This window comes from Pomacea canaliculata, linkage group LG14 (genome assembly GCF_003073045.1).
Source record: "Pomacea canaliculata isolate SZHN2017 linkage group LG14, ASM307304v1, whole genome shotgun sequence".
In the NCBI taxonomy this organism is placed as follows: Eukaryota; Metazoa; Mollusca; class Gastropoda; order Architaenioglossa; family Ampullariidae; genus Pomacea; species Pomacea canaliculata.
The window spans coordinates 11835585-11856386 of NC_037603.1; the positions used below are offsets into that span (position 1 = coordinate 11835585).

Consider the following 20802-nt stretch of genomic DNA (forward strand, 5'->3'; position numbering starts at 1 on the left):
ATTTATTTAATGGGTGTAATTAATCGGCTACATTCATGGAGAGATCAGGACTATCTGTTAATTAAGAGGGGTGAGCATTTTGACCCCTTTCTGTGGTGGTATTTGACAATATTTATCTGCTTACCTTAATCCAGTCATGCGGAAAATGTATTGCATTTTAGTAGAAATTTTGCCATGAAACAAACCATAGGATTACAATTTTTTAAAAGATATACAGTCTTTGAAATCCCCGATTCTCTCATGGAGCCAGGTAAATACTGTTGAATAGCATGATCGCTTCTATAAACTTATCTTTTTCATCAATTTCCTCATCTGTTATCATTTTAGTAGCGCCAGCCAATCGGAGTATTTTCTGAAAACTTTATTAGTCTACTACAGCCCATTACCCTTCATAAAGTACTTTATTCGATTGAAGGTCGAAATTATGAATTAATAAATAATGAAGGGTTTGCTGTGTCGGTTCAGTGAGTACAGTTGACACGGAGCTGATGGCAGGTGAGGCGTTGCCATGGTCAGGTCAGCCGGTGCACACCGAGGGTTACTACAATGTGGTCTTCCGTGACAAGTCGCCCAACACACTTGTGTCTCTCGAGGAGCTGCCGGCGAGGGTAGCCAAGTGGATGGCCGAGCCCCGACTGTTCAACAGGGAGCGTGGGGTGCGTTACATCATCATTTGTACTTGTCGGTGACTCTATTCTTTCATGTGTGAGGAAGACAGAACCGGAAATACTTACAGACACAGCTAATTCTTTTTCTTTGCATAGTGATGTTTATAACTTCTATCTAGACAACAGATTGTATGCCGATCTCAGACCTATCCTGCGAGGAAATGTCTGACTCCCACTTGTTTGTTTGTTTGTTTGTTTGTTTTTTTTTTTTCAGCTGCTGCCAGTGGGCAAGATTGCGAGCTGGGAGGCAGCGACATTGCCAGAGAACATCAGGAAGAACCGCTATCGAGAAGTTTATCCATGTATGTACCCACAAAATTTACCCGTGTGATACCCAATTCCCGACAGAATCCCCCCAAATTACCCAACTCCCTCCCTAAAAAAAATGCCTCCAATCAACCACAGTAAACGCCGATTAATTTCTCCTTAATTTCATCATGAATGCCTCCACTTCATCTTCATTTTCTCTTCCATTTTTAATTTATCTTTTTTTCTCTTTGTTTTATTTTAGACTGTAATTTTGATTGCTCGTCTGATTATGTCACAAGTTGTAGAGCAAGACTTTAAATCATTGACTTGAAAAGCAAAAACTCACGGAGCGAGTGAGTGAAGGATGTGCAGGGCAATGTAAACACAAATGTCTGTCTCACAGTCTTGTGTTTCCGTCGTTTGCAGACGATCATTCTCGTGTCCGCTTGACACCGCTGACCGACGACCCCACCAGTGACTACTACAACGCCTGCTACATTGATGTAACTCCTACTATACAAACTCCTAATGAGTTCAGCTCACGCACCTTGTTAATAATGAACACACAGACTGATCAAGGGGAATATTAGTGGAATAAATAATTATGCAATAGATGCAACCCTTGTGCTTGTATATTCAACTATAATCTAAACTTTATTTATTTATTTTTATTTTCTAGCTCACTTAGAGGCCGAGGCTTTGCTTTTTAATAAACACATTCTTAAGATTGGTGGTGAATACAATGAAATGAATAAAGATCGGTAAGGAAATAAAATATTTCTAGTTTGATATTTCACCTTTACATAGAGATAAAAGTAAAGAATATGCTACATGCGATTTCACTATCACGGTGTTTGGAGTTCAACTATTTTCTTATTTTTTTCAAATATCAACTACGGACTTTTGCAGGGTTATAACAAGGAAAGACAGTATATCGCAGCACAAGGTAAGAAATATTTGATTGATTTAAAAAAAAAAAAGGTTTTCAGGTGTGACATGACATGTTGACATGTTCACATGTTGAGTTCCCTTCCGCAGGCCCCATGGAGAAGACTCTCGCCGATTTTCTGAGGATGGTGTGGGACGTGGACTGTCCGTGCATCGTCATGCTGACCAACACAGTAGAGATGGGACGGGTACGTACCCTGAATTACATCCACTGCAGCAAGTTTTATAACCGAGCAAATGATGAAAACAAATAAATAAATTAACAAATGCTATCACTACATAAAATAAGCATGGAGACTAAATTATTTTTTTAAAATAAAAGCACACGACTGTTGACCTCACAGCTGACATCACGGAATATCGTAGCCAGAGCGATGAACTCGCTAATAGTATATTGCTATGTGGCGTAGCTGAAGTCTCTATGTTCTACAACTTTAATACCATTTAAACTTCAGTCAAAAATAATGAGTATGGAAGGTTATACTCTGTCTTAACAGTTCAAGTGCGAGCAATACTGGCCAGCAGAAGGTGTGGACGTCCTTAGTGTCGGGAGCATCAAAGTCACGGTGTCAAAGGTCACGACGCTGGCCGACTACTGTGTCCGTGAACTCATCTTGGAGAGGGTAGGTGTCCTGTCGAGACAATATCGTGTCACACGCTTTCTAATCGCCATCATGCTCCACAGGCACCATCTTCCTTGTTTTATCCTCCGTCTTACTCGTCTTTGATGAAGTGTGTATTGTGTATACAGATCTCAAACATAACTGGAAACAACATTTAAGTTCAAGTGAGGACGAGATTTAAAATGTTTTAAGAAGTTACACACTGCTGTGGAAGATAAAAGCGCATTTTAGTTAAGGGGAAGAGGAGCTTTTGTCAGCAATGATCTGTCTGATCACAACCTAGTCAATTTGCAGGATGGACAGACGAGGAGAGTAGCCATGTTCCACTACACGGCCTGGCCAGACAACTACGCCCCGGCATCCCCCTGGTCGCTGCTCGACTTCCGGTTCAAAGTGCACCAGGCCGCACTTACAAACGGACCGACAATCGTTCACTGTAGGTGCGTCAGATGCAACTGGACCAATGTCCTTCTAAATACTTTGTCCAATGATGTGTCTGTGTATGTAGTAATTATCTATCATGCATGTAGTGACACTCTTAAGCCAGTATATGTAACAATATTTATTTGACGATTTAAAAGTGCATTTAGCTGTATGTATTTAATATGTCTATGTATATTACCGTACTTTATTATATATCATTATGACCAATTGTACCTGGAAAACTGACAAGGAGACTAGTTATAGCCTTCAAAAATATTAGTGTATTTACTGCCTTTATGAACTTCATCGTTTCTTAGCTTAGTTTCTATCTGAAAACGATAATATCTTCTTACCGGATTTTAAAGTTCACTTTCTCTCCCCTCCAACACTGTTTCCTCCAAGAAAGTGCTGGGATTGGGCGGACGGGCACGTTTCTCACGCTGGACATCCAGCTGTCGCGCGCCGAGCACGAGGACAGTGTGGACGTCTTCACGTGCGTGTGGAACCTCAGACAGCAGCGGATCAGCATGGTGCAGACCTTGGTACGCCTCCTACACTCCCACCCTCATAAGCCATGGCTGAATGGACATTACATTGTATACCACCTTACATGATAATCTTATTTGACAGTGTGTCTGGTTAAACATCGCAAGGTGTTATTCATCTGTTGGCTCGTGTGCATCGTCAGTCTTTGATAAGATGTGAGCGTTCAATTGCTGTTTGGATTGAAAGGGAAGAAAAATCGCCTTTAAAGATATTTAGGGACCACAATTTATAATTCTGTATCTCATTTATTTACTAATATTGATGTTATCGCAGGCGCAGTACATTTTCATCTACGAGGTGTTAGCGGCAAATTTAATGACCTCACTTCCGGTACCGATAAAAGACTTCAACCTGTCCTATTTGTTGCAAGAAAGAGACGGAAAGAGATTGATTGAAGAGGAATTTCAAGTGAGTTTGGAACACCCACCGCCGACTTTCGCTGAAATGAGCGTGTGTCGGAGGAATAATAATAATCAGGACGGTGACATTTTGTGGTTTAATTTTAAAACTTTTAATTTAGCATCGATCGTCCAAAGATTAATGTTTTAAGCATTTAGTAAAAGGATAGCATCTCGTCAGTGAGAATAATTCCAGCAAAGAAAGGCAAGAATTTATGAAAATCTTAAAAGTTATTTCTGTTTCTCTCAAATCCAGAAGCTTGAGTTATGTCTAGCACCACCAAAGGAGGGAAGTGTGGTAACCGAGGAGACAGAAAACGATTCAGGGGCAACATCTGATGGCATGGAGCTACCAAGTCAGTGAAAGATTATTTTAGCAGCTCTGTGAATACAACTCACGCCTCTCAAACTTGCTAATCACAGAGGCATGAGTTTACATTTTTGTTAATCACTTTACTCTGTGGTCGGCAAATAGTATGTTGGCTTTTCTAAACGGCTGTTGTGTGAAATCGAAAAGAAAAACGTTTAAACTGTTTTTTAAAATCAGATTGAGAAAGAAGGCGCAGTAAGAGAAACGAATCACCTACCTTTTGCTCTTTCTTCTCTCAGGGGATGTACACCGAGTTCCAGTGTTCAGCGCAGACGGCAAGTTCTCCTCCGTGTATGTCAACGCCGTCTTTCAGTCAGTGAGTATGGCATTCTGGGTAAACCAGCTCTTCAACAATAATTCGATAAACGACATCAGTTAGAAAAAACAAACATCAAATGGATACATCAAGCGGGTCTAAATTTCACACGTACACTACCATACTGATATGTAATATCACAATATTCACATCTCATTAAACATAGTAACAGCAATAACATCAGCTTCTCTCCATTTTTCAGAGCTACAGGCAAAGCCAAGCATTTATTCAAACTCACAGTCCGCTAGAGGGCAAAGTTGTCGACTTCCTGTCGATGGTGTTTCAGCATCAAGCCACCGCTGTTATCTGTCTGGACTCGACAGAAGGAAACCAAGTAAGATGTAATAAATTCAGTCTATCTTCAACTGTTCCCATGGTCTTTGATTCTACATAGACGGCCTTAAAACTAGTTTGTTTAATAATTCTCTCATGTTTAACTAAGGCCTGTTTCTTCTTAATGCAGGTAAGGGACACAATCGTGGCTTATGAAGTATTAATGAAGTATAATGTAGTATACTTCAAACCAAGTCGAGGCTTGAGTACCTGGATTGTAATGTAGTTTCAAGGTAGCTTGAGTGTAGGCACCAAAGATCGTAGGTGAACTAAGTTTTTTCTCCGCTCTTGCTGTTTGCTTCAGGGGGTTTCCTACTGGCCCGACACCAAGGGGTCAAGTGTCAAGTTGGGTCCATACCGAGTGGAGCTGCTGGGCATCAAAGAAGATGCTGTGATGACCATACGTGCCCTTCGCATTTACCTCCCCGGACAGTACAACCTCAACAGCGTAAGATGGCGCTGATAAACATATGTTTACCTTAAGACCTCCAAGACCCACAGAGAGAGAGAGGGAGGACTAAACATGCGCGAACAAACACAATAATTTTAGCGATGACAGCGTTTGTTACTTGAACAAGCAGACTTTTATACATATATTCACATCTTTTCTTGGGAATAAGAAGAAACCAAGTAGTTAAAATTTTTAATAACCTTGTGTATCAGCTTAGTTTCCTTGTTGAATGTTTACTAGACCGAGAGGGATGGGAAGGACATACCAGGAGGAAGATGATGGTCACGGCCATGAAAACCCCACAAAAGCAAAGATTTTTCGGTTTCTGAATACATCCACTTTTGTGTTGTAATTGATTATATCATATTGTGTAATATTTCTTATATGGAGGTATTCACGGCTTTCACATCCGGGCTTGTGTTTCTCAGCGGAAGAGCGTTGACCCCACTAAAGAAACATGGCATGAGGTCACTCACATCACGTGCTCTCTGTGGCCAGACTGTCTGCTGACGTCAGAGTACGTGTCCACGTTTGTGGCCATAGTGAAAACTGTTCACCCAGAGCCCCAGAGACCCGTGCTTGTCCACTGCAGGTCAGCCATTGTGCGATCCGTTAGTTTTTAACTTCCTCTTGTCAAACCTTCTATTATTCCTCTCTTCTTATTATCAGTTTCTATTTCAGTGTCTTCCATTTATTCTCTCTGACATTCATTTACATTTAATTTCCGTTTTCTTAGTCCATCTCTATGTTCGGGTTATTTCAAGTTCGTGAAGGCCTCTTGAATATTCTTCCCTTGAATGTTATGCCACAGGGACGGACACACGAGGAGCGGCGTGTTCTGTGTGTTGTACGCGGTGCTGGAGCGACTGAAGGCGGAAGGCAAAGTGGCGGTTAGCTACGTCACACCGCACATGCGCAGTCCTCGACGACAGAACGTCACATGTCTGGTTCGTATCATTGCCGTGTGGCTGCATATACACCCTTACACTATTTAGTATACAGAGATAGACTTCATTGTTTACTTAAATTTTAACATTTTGCTGCTATTTAAAATGATTCCACGTTGCTATGGAAACCACCCATAAACCCGTTTTATTCCTTAATTTGCACAAAAACTCAGATAAGTACTTAATAAGTACTTAATTTTTATTCTATCTCCAGGATCAGTATGAATTTCTTTACCGCTGCGTGCAACACCAGCTCGATGTTCAGGAAGAAGACACAACACTGTTTGACCAGTCGTCACGTGATGTGGTTGAGTCCTCGGAGGAAAACGCATACGGCAATGTCCAGTGTGTAGGCGGGTCCTTGAAGGAGAAGACGCCCAGAAATGTCCAAGCCCCGGTAAACACAGAGGAAGAGCCCCTGTATAGCAACACCACACCCTGCAGCAACTCTGATGAATCAAAACTCCAGGACTCCAACATCTACAGCAACCTCCAGACACACTAGTCACTGTGTGCCACTCACTGTGTGAAAGATACAAACGTGCCAGGACATGTACAAAGGAAACTTTAGTCATTGCATGCGAGTACAAAAATTGTTGAAAGTCGAAAACCGAGTTTTGCCTTGTAGGGGCTGACAACTGTGTGAGTTGTATTGTGATGTATTGTGTGTATATACGAGAATACAGGAAGGCATTGCAGTTCCAAGTTTCTACCTCTTCAAACGGCAGGAGAAATGTACTATAACCATAATATTTTTATCTACTCGTTGAAGTGCATGGGTCCTTGTATACAGTTTCAGACAACACACTCTTGGAGCTCTGTCTCACGAGAAACTCACCAAGAGTCAGGAGAGTAATGCACGAGACACAAAATAGAGATAGTGCCATAATAATGAAGTATATTTCGCGATGCTGTTGCTCTTGGAAAATTAGTTTTTTTTTCCGAGAAACCTGAGCCCGAAGATGTAGATTCGAGTTTCCACTTTTTATTGAGTAGGCCTGAGCACATTTCAAGCAGCCATCATCATTAACATTTTCATAAGATGTAGTGTGGAAAATAAACACAATTAACTTTCAATAGTACAGTTATGTAAGATAGACAGCAACATCATTATTTTACATCCAAACATGGACAGTAATTGAGATTATGTTCACATATCCACATAAACTAAATGGAAAAAATGCAGAATTCAACGAGGGTAAGTGTTAATCTGCAATACAAGATTCAGATTAAGAAAGTAGGCATTTCGGTATGTATCAGATTCAGCAAGGGTGTGAGTATTTAAAAAAATAACTACACATCTTAAAACTGCTGTACATACAATCCAGTAATTAGTAATGTCAAGACCAGTAATTTTCCAATTCTATACAGACATACATATACATACACTTCAATCAACATTGAGACATCAAGAGTGTGAAATAGAAATGTAAGGGTGCTAAGTGTCCAAAGATGTATATTTTATGTTTGATAAACAACGATTATTGTTATGTTGCGTCCACCAGACCTGCCGAGCCCCACATTCCTTGTTTGTAGTATTTCCACTTACAATCCACTCTTCCATACCAGTAGGCCCCTAGTCCTAGTAACATTTTGTCATCAACCGTTGTAACTTTTACTTTTTAGCTTTCAGTTCATTGCCAGATATGAATCGACACAAATTAGAAAATTGAGGAAATATCATGAATTCACATAAGTGAACATTTATCAAGTGTTCTTATAGCGCGGTTGCAGTTTAAACCAACCGCAATCAAGGAAATATTGAAATTAATAAAATATTCTTAGTTTTGGTCAACATACAATTGTAGTATATTTTCTGTTACTTATGAAGCATAGATCTAAATATGTCTGCTTATGTTTATGTAGGTAGATGTGTACATGTGTATGTCTGTGGATGGTGTACAGAAAGAAACAGTAAGACTCAGATGTGGACAGGTTATTGAGTCCGTTGCCATAATAACTGTAATGTTTCGGAATGATAGTTGGATGGATATTGTAGTACACAACACTGTTTAGTAATTATCATGTTATGCTTTCGCTGCTTGGAATAAGAATAAACAGAAAATTGTTACAATAGACATTGGTTGTATCAAGTTTATAACTTTCGGTTAGGAAACTTTTTTTTAAACGAGACACATTTTAATTTGCATTTTTAAGTGTAGCCACTAAACCATTGTCAAAAAAATCTTCCTACTATTATAACCTCCATGTCAAGAGGAAATTAGCTGTTTCTTGGGAACTTTCGTTTCATAGTAAAATATTTATTTCGCTTTCGAAAGCATTTTAATCCTTGATGAAATTTCCCAGAACTTTTAAGAAATGAAATAATGTCACCCTCGTCTTTGCGACATTGTTCATCAGCTCTGAGAGACTAGACACCACCATGACAGTATGGAGCATCTTCAGTAGACAAAGATGGTAATGATATCTGAGATCCTTTTACATACAGTGTGTATGTGACTGGACATGAAAAGAAAAATATTATAGCAAATTTACGGTACATTGGAGATCATTGAATGAAATTTCAAAAGATCTTTGAATGAGTTTCAAAGCGGCATGGTCACTGTCTTTGAAGATGTTTACCATGTTGTTAGCGTCTTTGTACCAGAAGGTCCCACACTACCTCTGACAATGACAGTGATGATAAATGACTTTCTATCCTTCATGGACCACTATCTCACAACTTGCCTGTAAATAAACTTTCTACACGAATGTTTGGTGTTCACAGTATATTTTCCTGCTTCCTGTTTGTTATATACACTTGCATCCGGCCACTCCAGGGCTAAGACAGCGAGAACATTCTGCACTAAAAGGTAAGCATGAAAGTTATAACTCGTTTATAATTTACTTTATGAAATCTATGTCTTTGTAAAAAAAAAAAGAAACATTTCAGTAAAAATAGGCAATCATAGAAATATATTTTCATTTAAAACCGTCCGTGTTTACCTTCAGTTGTTTTCTAGTTTATTTTGCCTCATTCTCCCTCTTCGTCAGTGTCAGTCATTTCTTGAGTGTATGTTTACATTAATTCCAATCAGACTTTTATTACATAAATTGGGCTTATGTGTATGTGTGGGAGAGCGCGATTGAATGTATGTTTGTGGGTGTGTTAGTGTGTGTGTGTGTACATCTAATATGGGCGACCCAAACCTTACTCATTGACTTAGCTTTCTCGTTTTTTGAAATAATTATTAACCCTGACAAACGTAAAAGTTTTGACCATGTCCACGTTCATTTATCAAGATATATAGATACAGATATATATATATATATACAGATATATAGAACACATAGAAACATATAGAAACAAACAATACTCACAATAATACATGCACCCAAGGACGGGCTTCCACCATTCGCGAGTAGATTCTATGGCAGAAGCCATGTTTGTGACTGAGAATAATCTTTATGAAAGTACACATCCACTTCAGTTCTACATCTGTTGTCAACTACTAGTAAAGCGGGACATCAGATATATATTCAGACTTATATCTTGAAGTACGGTTGAAAGTGTAGAAATGACAGTGGAACATGTAACGGACAAAACTTTCAATGGCGGTGTGAACAACATTGACTCACTGGGCCACACATCCCACAGACACAAAATAAATTATCTTCTCTACCAATCTGCATGAGTGTATACTAACATTACTAAGCTGGGTTTGTTTTCTTTCTGTCAGCAGGACAATACTGTAACTATAGAGCAAACATGACAGGATATGGTGTCATACTAATCCTTGTTTGGACATCATCATTAACCGCTGCTCCACTCGGTATGATTTTGACTAATTGTTGCTATGTAAGGTGATGTGTATGTGCACTACTGTAGAGCAAGCCACTTGCCGTGGTTACACAATATGATAATATCAGAGGAAGACAAGTAGGGAAGTGTGAAGAAGGATGAGCATTGTGTTTATTGTTGTTAGGAGCAACTCTCAAGGAAGAGGTGTGTCTTGATGCATGTTGACAAGATTCAGTGGTGGGTGGTGGTGGATGTGTACTAGGAGAGAGTTTCATTGTTTTTCTGTACAATAACTAAAATTCATATGATTGTATGTTGTTGTGGTGACAGGAATTGTTAGGATGCGGAGTTGTATGACAGGGATGTAGGTGAAAAAACGTTCAGAAAAATCAAAAGCGCATTTTCTTAATTGCACAATGGCTGTTGCATATCTGGATGACAGGAAATTATATTTTGCAGTTTCGGGTCAAGAACTGACAAATGACATTTAACAATGTGTTTGTTCTGCTTCAATTCTCCCTGCTCCTGAAGTTGCTTTACTTTTCATGTCAACTTCACAAGATGTAGAGAAGCCATTGTCATGTTCTCTAAATCCTACGGCACTTTGAAAACTCGAAATAATGACTCAAAAGTTGAAATCCTCTGACAATTCATGGAACACAGATGTAAAATTGGGTGCTTTTTATTTTGTGTATCTTTCTTGAAAGTAGACTTTTACTCATGTTGCGAACCAGAAGAAAATGAACTTTTAAACGGTCAGACCATGCAATTTTTTTAGAGTTTTACTTGTTTTTATTGTAAACAATATAAACAATGTTGCCGCTGTCTTGTCTCTAGAAGCCTGTGCCATTGAAGGATGGTTTGGTCCTGACTGTGTCTTTAAATGTCGGTGTCAGAAAGCGTGTCAACAGACCGGGAATTGCATGACTGGTGACACATGTGAGAGTGGTTACACTGGAACAGCATGTCAGTATGGTGAGTAACCTTTGGCAGTCTGTACACCAGTGTATGTATGTGTATGTGTTTGTGTGTATGTGTCTGTGTGTGTGTGTGTGAGGGTGAGACACACAGAGATGGAGACAAAGAGAGAATGACAAAGGAGTGTGCTGTCCAGTCTTGAGTGTTTTTGTATTGTTGTCTGTAATTTTATTTCCAGCTTGTCTGGATCCTATAATGACTGACGGCTGTTGATATTACAAATATTTTCTGTGCAGCTGACGCCGCGTTCAGGGGAGCCAGAAGTCCTGACGCCATGAACATCAGCGAGGAAGTCGTTGCTGACGAATTTAAGGACCAATCAGGAACGTGCGTTACGTCACACAGCAGCGTTAGCGCCACCTGGATGGTGCAACTCAGCGCTTTGTCCTGGGTCACCCAGGTCAACGTTCATGTCCCCGAGAGTAAGAAGCTCGTTATCGATGACTTGAATAATTCTTCCTTGAGCAATAACTGTTGTATCTCCTGCGAATGTTGCTGATGACATGTTGCATTTTTAATTAACGGTTAGAATAACAGGTTTGTAAATATCTGTCAAAATTTCTTTTTATACTGCTTACAAAGATAAATATTTGGTTATAATTAACCTGACACTACTGGATATAGAAAACTCTCGATGATGATGATAATAATAATTATTATGATTATGATTATGATGATTATGATTATTATTGTTGACAAAGGATATTTCGTTTTCACGCCTCCAGAAGCACAGCGACCTGAACATGTACGTCTGCAGGAAGGAAGTGGTGGAGACATTGATGAGGCCCCATTACAATTTGTGAGGGAAGAAGGAGAGAATCTTGTGTATCGCCCTCGTCAGCCGCGGCGAGCATCCGGGGTGTGCATCACCGCACCTTCTGGTCTGATGACGAGCTATAAGGTGCACGTGATCAGCGGTGAGGATAACCCTTGGGCCCAGGAACATTCGACTCTGCTCTCGTGCATCATTATCCAATAAATCACAGAATAAATAAGACGAAAGTATTGATGGAGGAATAGGAAATATGAAAGCTTAGGCATCTAAAATCAAGTAGGACGCTTAGCACTCGGGAATTTAATCAACCACATGATCATTTAAAAAAAGGAGTTTGTAGTCTATTGCTGGGGTCGAGATGAATAATGGAACTGATATGAACTGGCATGGCTGCCTCTATGATTCCAGGTCGCAATTTAGCTTTGAAGAAAAGTGCGAGCAAGTCTCCCAACGATACTAACACCGCAAAGGGCGCAGACAAAGCTGTCGACCACGAGACCAACCAAGTCGGTCCCGATACCTGTACTGAAGTCTGGTACCCTCAGTTACGGGTAGCCAAAGCACACCTACAGTTTGGAAGGTGTACCTGGGTGCCCATGCAGTTATCTGGAGAGTGGAAATTCACGATAAAATGAGACGTAAGTAAGTGTTGGAGAACTAGCTGGACGAGGCTTTGAATGATGTAACATAGTACTGAGAGGGTAGGATGTCACATGACATGGATGCCATTGCTCTTGCTTTTATTTGTTGGTTCTGAAGAAGGATAGAGGGCGAAGAAGAAAGCGATGACGCCGATGACGATATTTGATAACAATTGATGTTTTCTTCTAGGTTCTATACGAAACACTGGCTTTCATATCTCTGTGGGTGTTAGAAATGAAAGTATGGAGACTGTCTATGAGACGAATGCAACAGAGCTGCAGTCAAGTACAGTCGTTTCTTTGGACAAACCCAGGAATGCCACGGATGTTTACATTATTCACTCGACTGGACGAACTCTTTCTCTCTGTGATGTCAGAATCTTTGGCGGTGAGGGCTTTACACCACTTATATGGCTCTAAGTGGTCATCTTCACATCACCCTGTCATTATCTGTATACAACTTACACGATTCTTAGTGATCATCTTCACACCATTGGCATGACTAAGGGATCATACTTATCTCACTTACATGCCTGTGATGATCTTTACACCTGTTATACGATTCTAATTGATGGTCTTCAAGGGAAATACGACTTTAAAATAATGCGAAAATATATTTACAGATTGTCTGGACGGTTATTACGGGTGGCTGTGTGAGGATGTGTGCACCTGTAAGGACCCAGCAGAAGTATGTGACAAGGTGTTGGGGTCCTGTCCACAAACAGGCTGCAGGACAGGGAGGCGTGGACTCGGATGTCAAGAGCGTGAGTGGCTCACCTGGCAACTGTCAGACTACACACTCGTGTCATGAAGCATACTATGATTATATAACACGTGACTGTTCACACACACACACATCGTGGCGAGAGACCAGAGGGGCGACATAACGAGGGTATACTGACCTACCTTAGGGAAATCTGTTTCACCATAATGTGTGGCGAGAGTTGGAGTTGACAAGGTGGTGAGTTGATACAACTGTCATTTGTCCACAGGTTGCGCTCCTGGTTACTATGGCGATGGATGTGAAACCAAATGTGACGAATGTATTGACGAAGATTGTGATCCCGTGAATGGAACGTGCATGAGAGGGTGTCTCGCAGGCTGGACAGGCGACAGGTGTGATGAAGGTAGGCTTTAGTGAACTATCTGCATACATTTACATATATCTTACCTGTGTGTCCAAGTAGGTATAAATTACAAATCTTACCTGTGGATACTGTGTCCAAGTGTATTTACATTACAAATCTTACTCATGTGCAGCGTGTCCAACAGGCACGTACGGCAACAACTGTAAGAACACCTGTAGCGTCCATTGTGAGGACCAAGACTGTTTCCCTGGAAACGGCACCTGCACCAAGCCCTGCCCACCTGGGCAAACAGGAAGCTTTTGCGACAAAGGTGGGTTTTATCTATCATTTATTTTTCTAGATGAAGATAAGGACGACAGGAAATAACATTGATTTATTAAATATTTTCAACGAGGACAACCGTGTTCTGCTGTAATGAATGAGGCAGGTGTCTTGTTTACACTTTAAAGAAAATAGTCGTTTGAAACCTTATATCTACATCGTCATATCTTTAGTTAGGTGCTGTAGCACGCTACTCAACACTTACAAAATATAATGGAAAGGTGTGAAGAAGTTACTGACGAGGGCTTTGACAAAGTGCTGATGTGTTTCAGTGTGTGCCAACGGAACATACGGGTATTCATGTGCCAGCATCTGCAGCGACGTGTGCGTGGAGAGCATCTGCCACCCTGTCAACGGCACGTGCAGTCGTGGGTGCAAGACTGGCTTAGTGGGAGACGACTGCAGTCAAGGTTAGAGGTTAAGTTCATTTAGAGACTGACCAACAACATAAACAGGAACATGAAAATATGAGGCCGATAGCTCACAAACACACAGACAGACAGACAGACAGACACACACACGCACACACAGATACACAGACAGACACTCACGCACCGATGCAAATGGAGAGAAAAAGAGAAGGAGATGGAAATTATAGGCATGTCAAATATAGACATGTCTCAAAAAACTTAATCAACTAGCGACCAGATTAACGACTAAATGATGAGCTGAGTAAATCAAATCAATTAAAAAAGTTGACCAATAATCAGTTCAGTTATGCACCGCTTAACGACATTTTGGTCAACTTCTTAAATTGATTTAATCGTCTGATTAGAAGAGCTTAGAGATGAACAAATGTCAGAAAAACGAACTGAAGGACGAATTCTTGAACTCTTAAAACGCTTTCGTTACTGCTTCCGTTTAGAGTATACATCTGTGACCTTTGGCCCCGAGAGGAGAGACAAGGGCAGCACCAACTGTGCCAGTGGTAAGTGTCATCATGTCAGTGTGCTACTAGTGTCATCGTGTCAGTGTGCTACTAGTGTCATCATGTCATTGTACTACTAGTGTCATCATGTCAGTGTGATACTGGTGTCATCATGTCAGTGTGCTACTGGTGTCATCATGTCAGTGTGCTACTGGTGTCATCATGTCAGTGTGCTACAGGTGTCATCATGTCAGTGTGCTACTGGTGTCATCATGTCAGCGTGCTACTGGTGTCATCATGTCGGTGTGCTACTAGTGTCATCATGTATGTCAGTGTGCTACTAATGTCATCATGTCAGTGTGCTACTAATGTCATCATGTCAGTGTGCGACTAATGTCATCGTGTCAGTGTGCTACTAATGTCATCATGTCAGTGTGCTACTAGTGTCATCATGTCAGTGTGCTCCTAGTGTCATAGTGTCAGTGTGCTACTAGTGTCATCATGTCAGCGTGCTACTAATGTCATCATGTCAGTGTGCTACTAATGTCATCATGTCAGTGTGCGACTAATGTCATCGTGTCAGTGTGCTACTAATGTCATCATGTCAGTGTGCTACTAGTGTCATCATGTCAGTGTGCTCCTAGTGTCATAGTGTCAGTGTGCTACTAGTGTCATCATGTCAGCGTGCTACTAGTGTCATCATGTCAGTGTGCTACTGGTGTCATCATGTCAGCGTGCTACTAGTGTCATCATGTCGGTGTGCTACTAGTGTCATCATGTATGTCAGTGTGCTACTAGTGTCATCATGGCAGTGTGCTACTAGTGTCATCATGTCAGTGTGCTACTGGTGTCATCATGTCAGCGTGCTACTAGTGTCATCATGTCGGTGTGCTACTAGTGTCATCATGTCAGTGTGCTACTAGTGTCATCATATCAGTGTGTTACTAGTGTCATCATGTCAGTGTGCTACTGTGTCATCATGTCAGTGTACTACTAGTGTCATCGTGTCAGTGTGCTACTAGTGTCCTCATGTCACTGGCCAGTTCACTAAACATATGTCGAACACGGTAACGGTCTCCGCTGTGTCAGTTAAACTCTGCTTCAGAAACTTGTGATTACAAACATTGTCTAATGCAATAAAATTTTGTTTTTAAGAATATTACTGTATTATTTCTTTTTCTTGCTGATTACTTTGCAGGTGAACCACCTCCAAACCTCAGTGGAATTTTTGCCACGTGTTTCAGCATCGGCTTTGTTATCTCCCTTGCAGTATACGTGACTATAAAAAGGTGATTGTAGCTACAAATATTAGTGTTGACAATTTGTGTTCATGCATTGAAGATGATAGTCCAGTAGTTAGAGTACTGGGTGTGATACCCGTATGACCCTCAAGCCTCCCTGCTTCCCCCAACTGTCGGGTACGGGTACCTAGTTCCACAGAGGGTTAGGTGAGGGTAAAGCAGCGAGGATAGGAGATGGTGTCTATCACGTGACATTGAATGCAACACAAAATTCTAAAAGCAATGACAGGTAAAATAAATAAACTAAACTCAGAGAATTTAGCTCAGTTTAGTTTCACAGTGTAACAGCGATGACTTCTGTGCAGGTGCCGTTGCTGTGTAAGGAATCTTTCATCCATCGTCTATAGAGTATGATGCATCTAACAGTATCATCGACGATAATAACAAGGCGAACCTCCGAGATAGCAGATGGAGGTAGAGTATTCAGCAGTGACACAGAAGTCAAGAGTTTTGACAATACTGACACAGCAGACACGGAGTGTCAAGAGCTCTGACGCAGATGACTGAGCAACAGGAAATGTGCCAGTAATCGTCCCCTCATCATCAATATTCCAGACAACAATGATGAACTATTCTTGTAGCCTTAAACATGTACGACCTAAACTCAGAATATTAAATAACCGTCTGAAATCGTTGATACCACAGCGCCAACTCTAGCACCAGCAATGCCAGCACCACAACCACCGCCATTACCAGAACCTCTTGGAGTTGTCTAGTCCAGATGGTTCTCGCAGGCCATTGGTGTAAAGCTCCACAGTTTTCATAGGATACCCGGATCAAAGCCAACAAACTGTAACTGTGTCCTGAAAATATACTAATGACTCATTTGAACTAGGCAAATTTTATGGTTTTATAGAAAAATCAAAATAAATATATTTGTCGCGTGTCATGATTTCGTCTAGGTCTTCATTTCTCTCAGCGCGTGGGACGCTCCTGTATTGGAGAGGTAGCTCACAGCAGACGACGATTGACGTTTGTTTTCAGGCTATTTTTGGCCGGCTCGCGGGAAAAGGTCAAGGCCTTCGCCCGTTGTCTGTATCAGCACCTGACGTCACAGGCTTGCGACGTCACGTGAGGTTTGCTTGAAGGGGGGGTCGCTGTTGTTGAGAGATTTCTTACCAAGGCGCTGAGTAGAGCGGAGAGTTTTTTTTTTGAGAAGACGGCTGGAGTCTGTGGTGTGAGGCAAGGTGCCGGTTGTATGCTCTGCCACGACTGACCCAAGCTTGTGGGCACTGAGAGGCTGGTTGTACTAGCGAGTTGATGCCAGCAGTGACCACCGGGACTTGTGGAAAGTGCGGAGGGTGTCGGAATGACAGCATTGGGCTGTGACATCCAGTGTCTACGGGAGTGTGCTTCCGTTTCTTCTCGGGATGACCGTCGGTCATTAACATAAGCCGTGTGGGCTTTTTGTGTATGTCTGGGGTGCACGCCCTTGGTGTGTATGTACTGTGTACTTCCTGTGTATACGTGCTATGTGTACGTGCCTTATGTCCTGGCTCCACGTCCTCTTGTTCCACGAGCATTCGTCTGAGATATAATCAACCATTCTGCACTTCTTCATTTGTGACGTCTACGTCTACGGGTTCTACACCTGCATTCAGAAAGGGAACTGTACTGTGAACAGCTCCTGAGACTGTGTACTAAGCGCCTCAAGCCCTTGTTCTGTGTTAAGAATTAAAGACTCAGGGGGAACTACGTTTAACTTCATCTCAGTGAGTTCATGGTTTTGCGAGGAGGATGGAGAAAGTCGAAGTGGTGGCTGAATTCACCTTGTACCACAGACAAGATTTGAACAAAGGGCAGACAAGTGAAAAATTATTATGTCAGGCGCCAGAAGAAAGTCTGGAGAACAGTTGGTCAGGACTTTTCAAAAAAAAAAGATTCTTTTAATTCGAAGAAAAATTCGCAGTTCGGAAGAACAGTGAAGAAAGAAATTTGTTAAATATCCTTTTTGCTTGACAACTTTTTGAGGGAATCATAATTGGACCCTGTTTAAAACCGAACACAATAAGCAGCAAAGCAGGTAGAAAGATATGGAGTGAAAGAAGCAGAGAGGTGGAGGGCCACAAAAGTGATGTGGAGACTGAGAGAGATGAGGAAGAGGTAGGAAGGACAGACAGACAGACAGACAGACAGACAGACAGACAGACAGAGGCTTAAGCTACTGTCTTTGCTTACCCCAGACCAGAGGAGACCGCTGCCAGAGACTGAAATGAGTAGTTCAGAGAAACACACAAATACAACGCAAACCTTTAATAATTCTTCAGAATTATATTTCAAATAAAAATATATAAACATCGCCTTGCAACATTTTCATGTACATAGCACATATACAGGACATGAAACCTTGTTCTCCTCCTGGTACTTTGTTAAAAAAATATTGTTTCGGTCTTGATCTGTCAGAATACGTCTTTCAAAGCATTCCTTGTCAGTTATGTACAAAAAGTTTGATGACAATGCTGTTTCTTTATCACGACGAGACAATGGAACTCTTTCCCTTTGCATATCCGCCGCCTACCCGCTACTGAATCCTTTTATTGTGAACTGAAAACACACCTGTTCCGTAAACAACTTTTCCCATAGTGCTAGTCCTTCTTGTTATTTGGTTCCTCTTTGCATTTTCTGTATTTGTCTGCTATTCGTCATCGGTACTGTTTACCTTTCCGTCGTTCATATGTTTTTTGCTTTTATTTTTATTTTATTTTTTTTTTGTCCCTCATTTGTTGTTTCTTCCTCGTTCTTGTTCGAGCATGCACCTTACGAGTGCGAGTATACGCTTTACATTTATTTATTTACAATCACCTAGAAAGTAAACCAAATGTTCATAATGAGGTCATAAGACAATAGCGTGCAATAGTCAAATGATCATAAGAAATAGAAATTTATGTGAATCATTTAAAGTAAAGAATACTGCACAGTACTTCACTGCATAGCAATGTGCATCAAATTGTTTTGAGAAGCCCGTATGTGAAAAGGATTTACATACATCAAAAAGTATCTGTACATAAACAGAAACTATTCATTGTTTCTTCCAAGATTTTGATGATTCATGGACAAAGACAGCAGTGAAGACCGGGTGATGTGTCCCACTTAGATGGTCCAGATATCGGCCAGAGTTGTGTCCCCCGACTCCGACTGTGACTCGCTGGACAAGTCTTCTCCCCTCATGGCGTCGATTTGGTGTTGGACAAAGTAGAAGAGAAACTCGTACTGGTCCTGTTGAGAGATGTCAGACTATGGTGTCATCCATGTGAAATCAACTTTTTATATTGTATTTCTGCATATGTTCACAGATGTAGATATGACATAACTGATCTCGTAGAACGAACACAAGCGGTTGCCTTCTTGTAATTTTCAGATGATTTTATTTGAAATATGTTGCGATGAATAAAGAACAATATTTAAACTGACCCGTGACTCTCATACCTGGGTTATAACGATGCATCCTTCTGGGGCACTCAGGTGTGCTGTGACGTAACTAATTGCGACGTCACTGTTGCTGCGCATGCGCTCTTTGACGACGGACAAGACACAGAACAAGCCGCTGCGACTACGTCCGTCCCTAAGACAAGGGAGGTTACCAAGTCATATTGAGGACGAAAGCAGAACAAACCTCACAAAGAGAAGAAGACGACAACGATAACGACGACGACGAAAGAAATGAATTTAACAACAATGTCGGGAAATGTAACGCCATCAAAAGAATTATTTTTTAAATTTAACACGAGTTCAATGGTGTGTAGCTGACCGTGACTGTGCTCAGTGGCTGTTGGTAGACGCGGTTGTGTAAGTATTACAGGACTTCCACACTTCATCAACACTTACTTGCAGTGGACCAACACCAGGTTTTCTGGTTCCGGCTGAGCGGCGTTGACCAGCAGCTGCAGTGTGGACACAGCCTCTGACATCAGCAGAGAGTCCGGCCACAAACAGGAAGTCAGTTGTGTGACGTCATGCCAAGCTTTGGCCTCCCCTTGACTATTCTCCCCCTGACCAACACGATCTCATCTTTGATAATTATACTGATAACATGCAAAGAATATAAACGTTGTTATGAATATCTCATGAAACATTTTGTGGCGCAAACTACATTTTTAACTGCCAAAACGGTTCATCAAAATTTTGTATTCTTTGATGATGCTCAGAAATGAAGAGCTGGCCCTGATTTATTTAAATAATCTAGACAGTCGAAGGCAACATTCTGTTCATAATGTGGAAGATATGACGAAGAGCAAAGAGCTGAGTGGTACTGACGGTGATAAAGTCGTACAGCTGTGGCAGGTGAATGCGCATGAACCTCGTAGTAATTCCTTCCGCTGTGCGGACACCCAGCAGCTCCACGCGGTACGGGCCAAAGGTCACGGACGACTGTTCTACCTCTGGCCAGTAGACAGAGTCCTGCTGGGTCCGAAAATAAAGATGTTATATTATAAATGTCATAAGTAAATTTAACGGCAGAAAATTAGAGTGTATTGTGTTGTCTACCAAAACATAAACAAAACCCTTTTGTCTCATTCGTCTACCTTCGTACACAGCGATCAATGCACTCTTCTACCAAATTTTATAAAACATTAAAACATTTGTTTTGTTGTCTGCCGATCTTTTATGCAGATTTTATACACTGTATATTCTGTATTCATATTTTTAACAGTCCCTTTTAAATTTTATGACTTGTCTTTCCCTGCTTATACAGACTGCCTACCCCCTTGTCTCCTTTAAAAATGTCTTTTGTTTGTTGTTATGTATTTGTGAAACATCTTTGTGACACCATGTTTGGGTAGTTCTTGTCTCGTGTCATGATTTCGTCTAGGTCTTC

The 20802-nt window shown here is 41.1% G+C and overlaps 3 protein-coding genes across 9 annotated transcripts in view; 2 read left to right on the forward strand and 1 right to left on the reverse strand.

Moving 5' to 3' along the window:
* Window positions 1–8071, forward strand: part of LOC112555363 — a 64385-nt gene extending 56314 nt beyond the window's left edge. For all 4 annotated transcript variants that reach the window (XM_025223727.1, XM_025223726.1, XM_025223729.1 and 1 more), the window contains 16 exons: window positions 466–656; window positions 883–970; window positions 1344–1420; window positions 1827–1863; window positions 1956–2053; window positions 2363–2488; window positions 2783–2928; window positions 3318–3453; window positions 3731–3865; window positions 4112–4211; window positions 4465–4541; window positions 4744–4875; window positions 5179–5322; window positions 5754–5917; window positions 6137–6272; window positions 6487–8071. In XM_025223727.1, coding sequence (XP_025079512.1) covers window positions 466–656; window positions 883–970; window positions 1344–1420; window positions 1827–1863; window positions 1956–2053; window positions 2363–2488; window positions 2783–2928; window positions 3318–3453; window positions 3731–3865; window positions 4112–4211; window positions 4465–4541; window positions 4744–4875; window positions 5179–5322; window positions 5754–5917; window positions 6137–6272; window positions 6487–6777 — 2078 coding nt within the window. In that variant the 3' untranslated portion in view covers window positions 6778–8071. The remainder of the gene's footprint in view (window positions 1–465; window positions 657–882; window positions 971–1343; window positions 1421–1826; window positions 1864–1955; window positions 2054–2362; window positions 2489–2782; window positions 2929–3317; window positions 3454–3730; window positions 3866–4111; window positions 4212–4464; window positions 4542–4743; window positions 4876–5178; window positions 5323–5753; window positions 5918–6136; window positions 6273–6486) is intronic.
* Window positions 8072–8520: 449 nt separating this feature from the next.
* On the forward strand, window positions 8521–19157 carry LOC112555368 (multiple epidermal growth factor-like domains protein 11). 4 transcript variants are annotated; one of them, XM_025223737.1, is made up of 15 exons: window positions 8521–8690; window positions 9001–9085; window positions 9953–10045; window positions 10852–10989; window positions 11229–11414; window positions 11718–11909; window positions 12176–12409; window positions 12599–12796; window positions 13032–13172; window positions 13401–13535; window positions 13669–13806; window positions 14090–14227; window positions 14683–14745; window positions 15884–15974; window positions 16292–17153. In XM_025223737.1, exons 8-15 carry the CDS (start codon window positions 12652–12654, stop codon window positions 16338–16340), a joined length of 900 nt encoding a protein of 299 aa, XP_025079522.1. In that variant the 5' UTR covers window positions 8521–8690; window positions 9001–9085; window positions 9953–10045; window positions 10852–10989; window positions 11229–11414; window positions 11718–11909; window positions 12176–12409; window positions 12599–12651; the 3' UTR covers window positions 16341–17153. The 4 variants fall into 4 exon arrangements, with proteins under 4 accessions (XP_025079522.1, XP_025079523.1, XP_025079521.1 ...); XM_025223738.1 differs by having other exon boundaries at window positions 12176–12405; window positions 12642–12796; XM_025223736.1 differs by having other exon boundaries at window positions 12176–12405; window positions 16292–17152.
* LOC112555370 (receptor-type tyrosine-protein phosphatase alpha-like) lies at window positions 19066–20419 on the reverse strand. The gene is made up of 4 exons (XM_025223741.1): window positions 20241–20419; window positions 19812–19975; window positions 19413–19548; window positions 19066–19202 (listed from the first exon to the last, which is right to left on the reverse strand). Exons 1-4 carry the CDS (start codon window positions 20277–20279, stop codon window positions 19077–19079), a joined length of 465 nt encoding a protein of 154 aa, XP_025079526.1. The 5' UTR covers window positions 20280–20419; the 3' UTR covers window positions 19066–19076.
* Window positions 20420–20802: the final 383 nt, after the last annotated feature.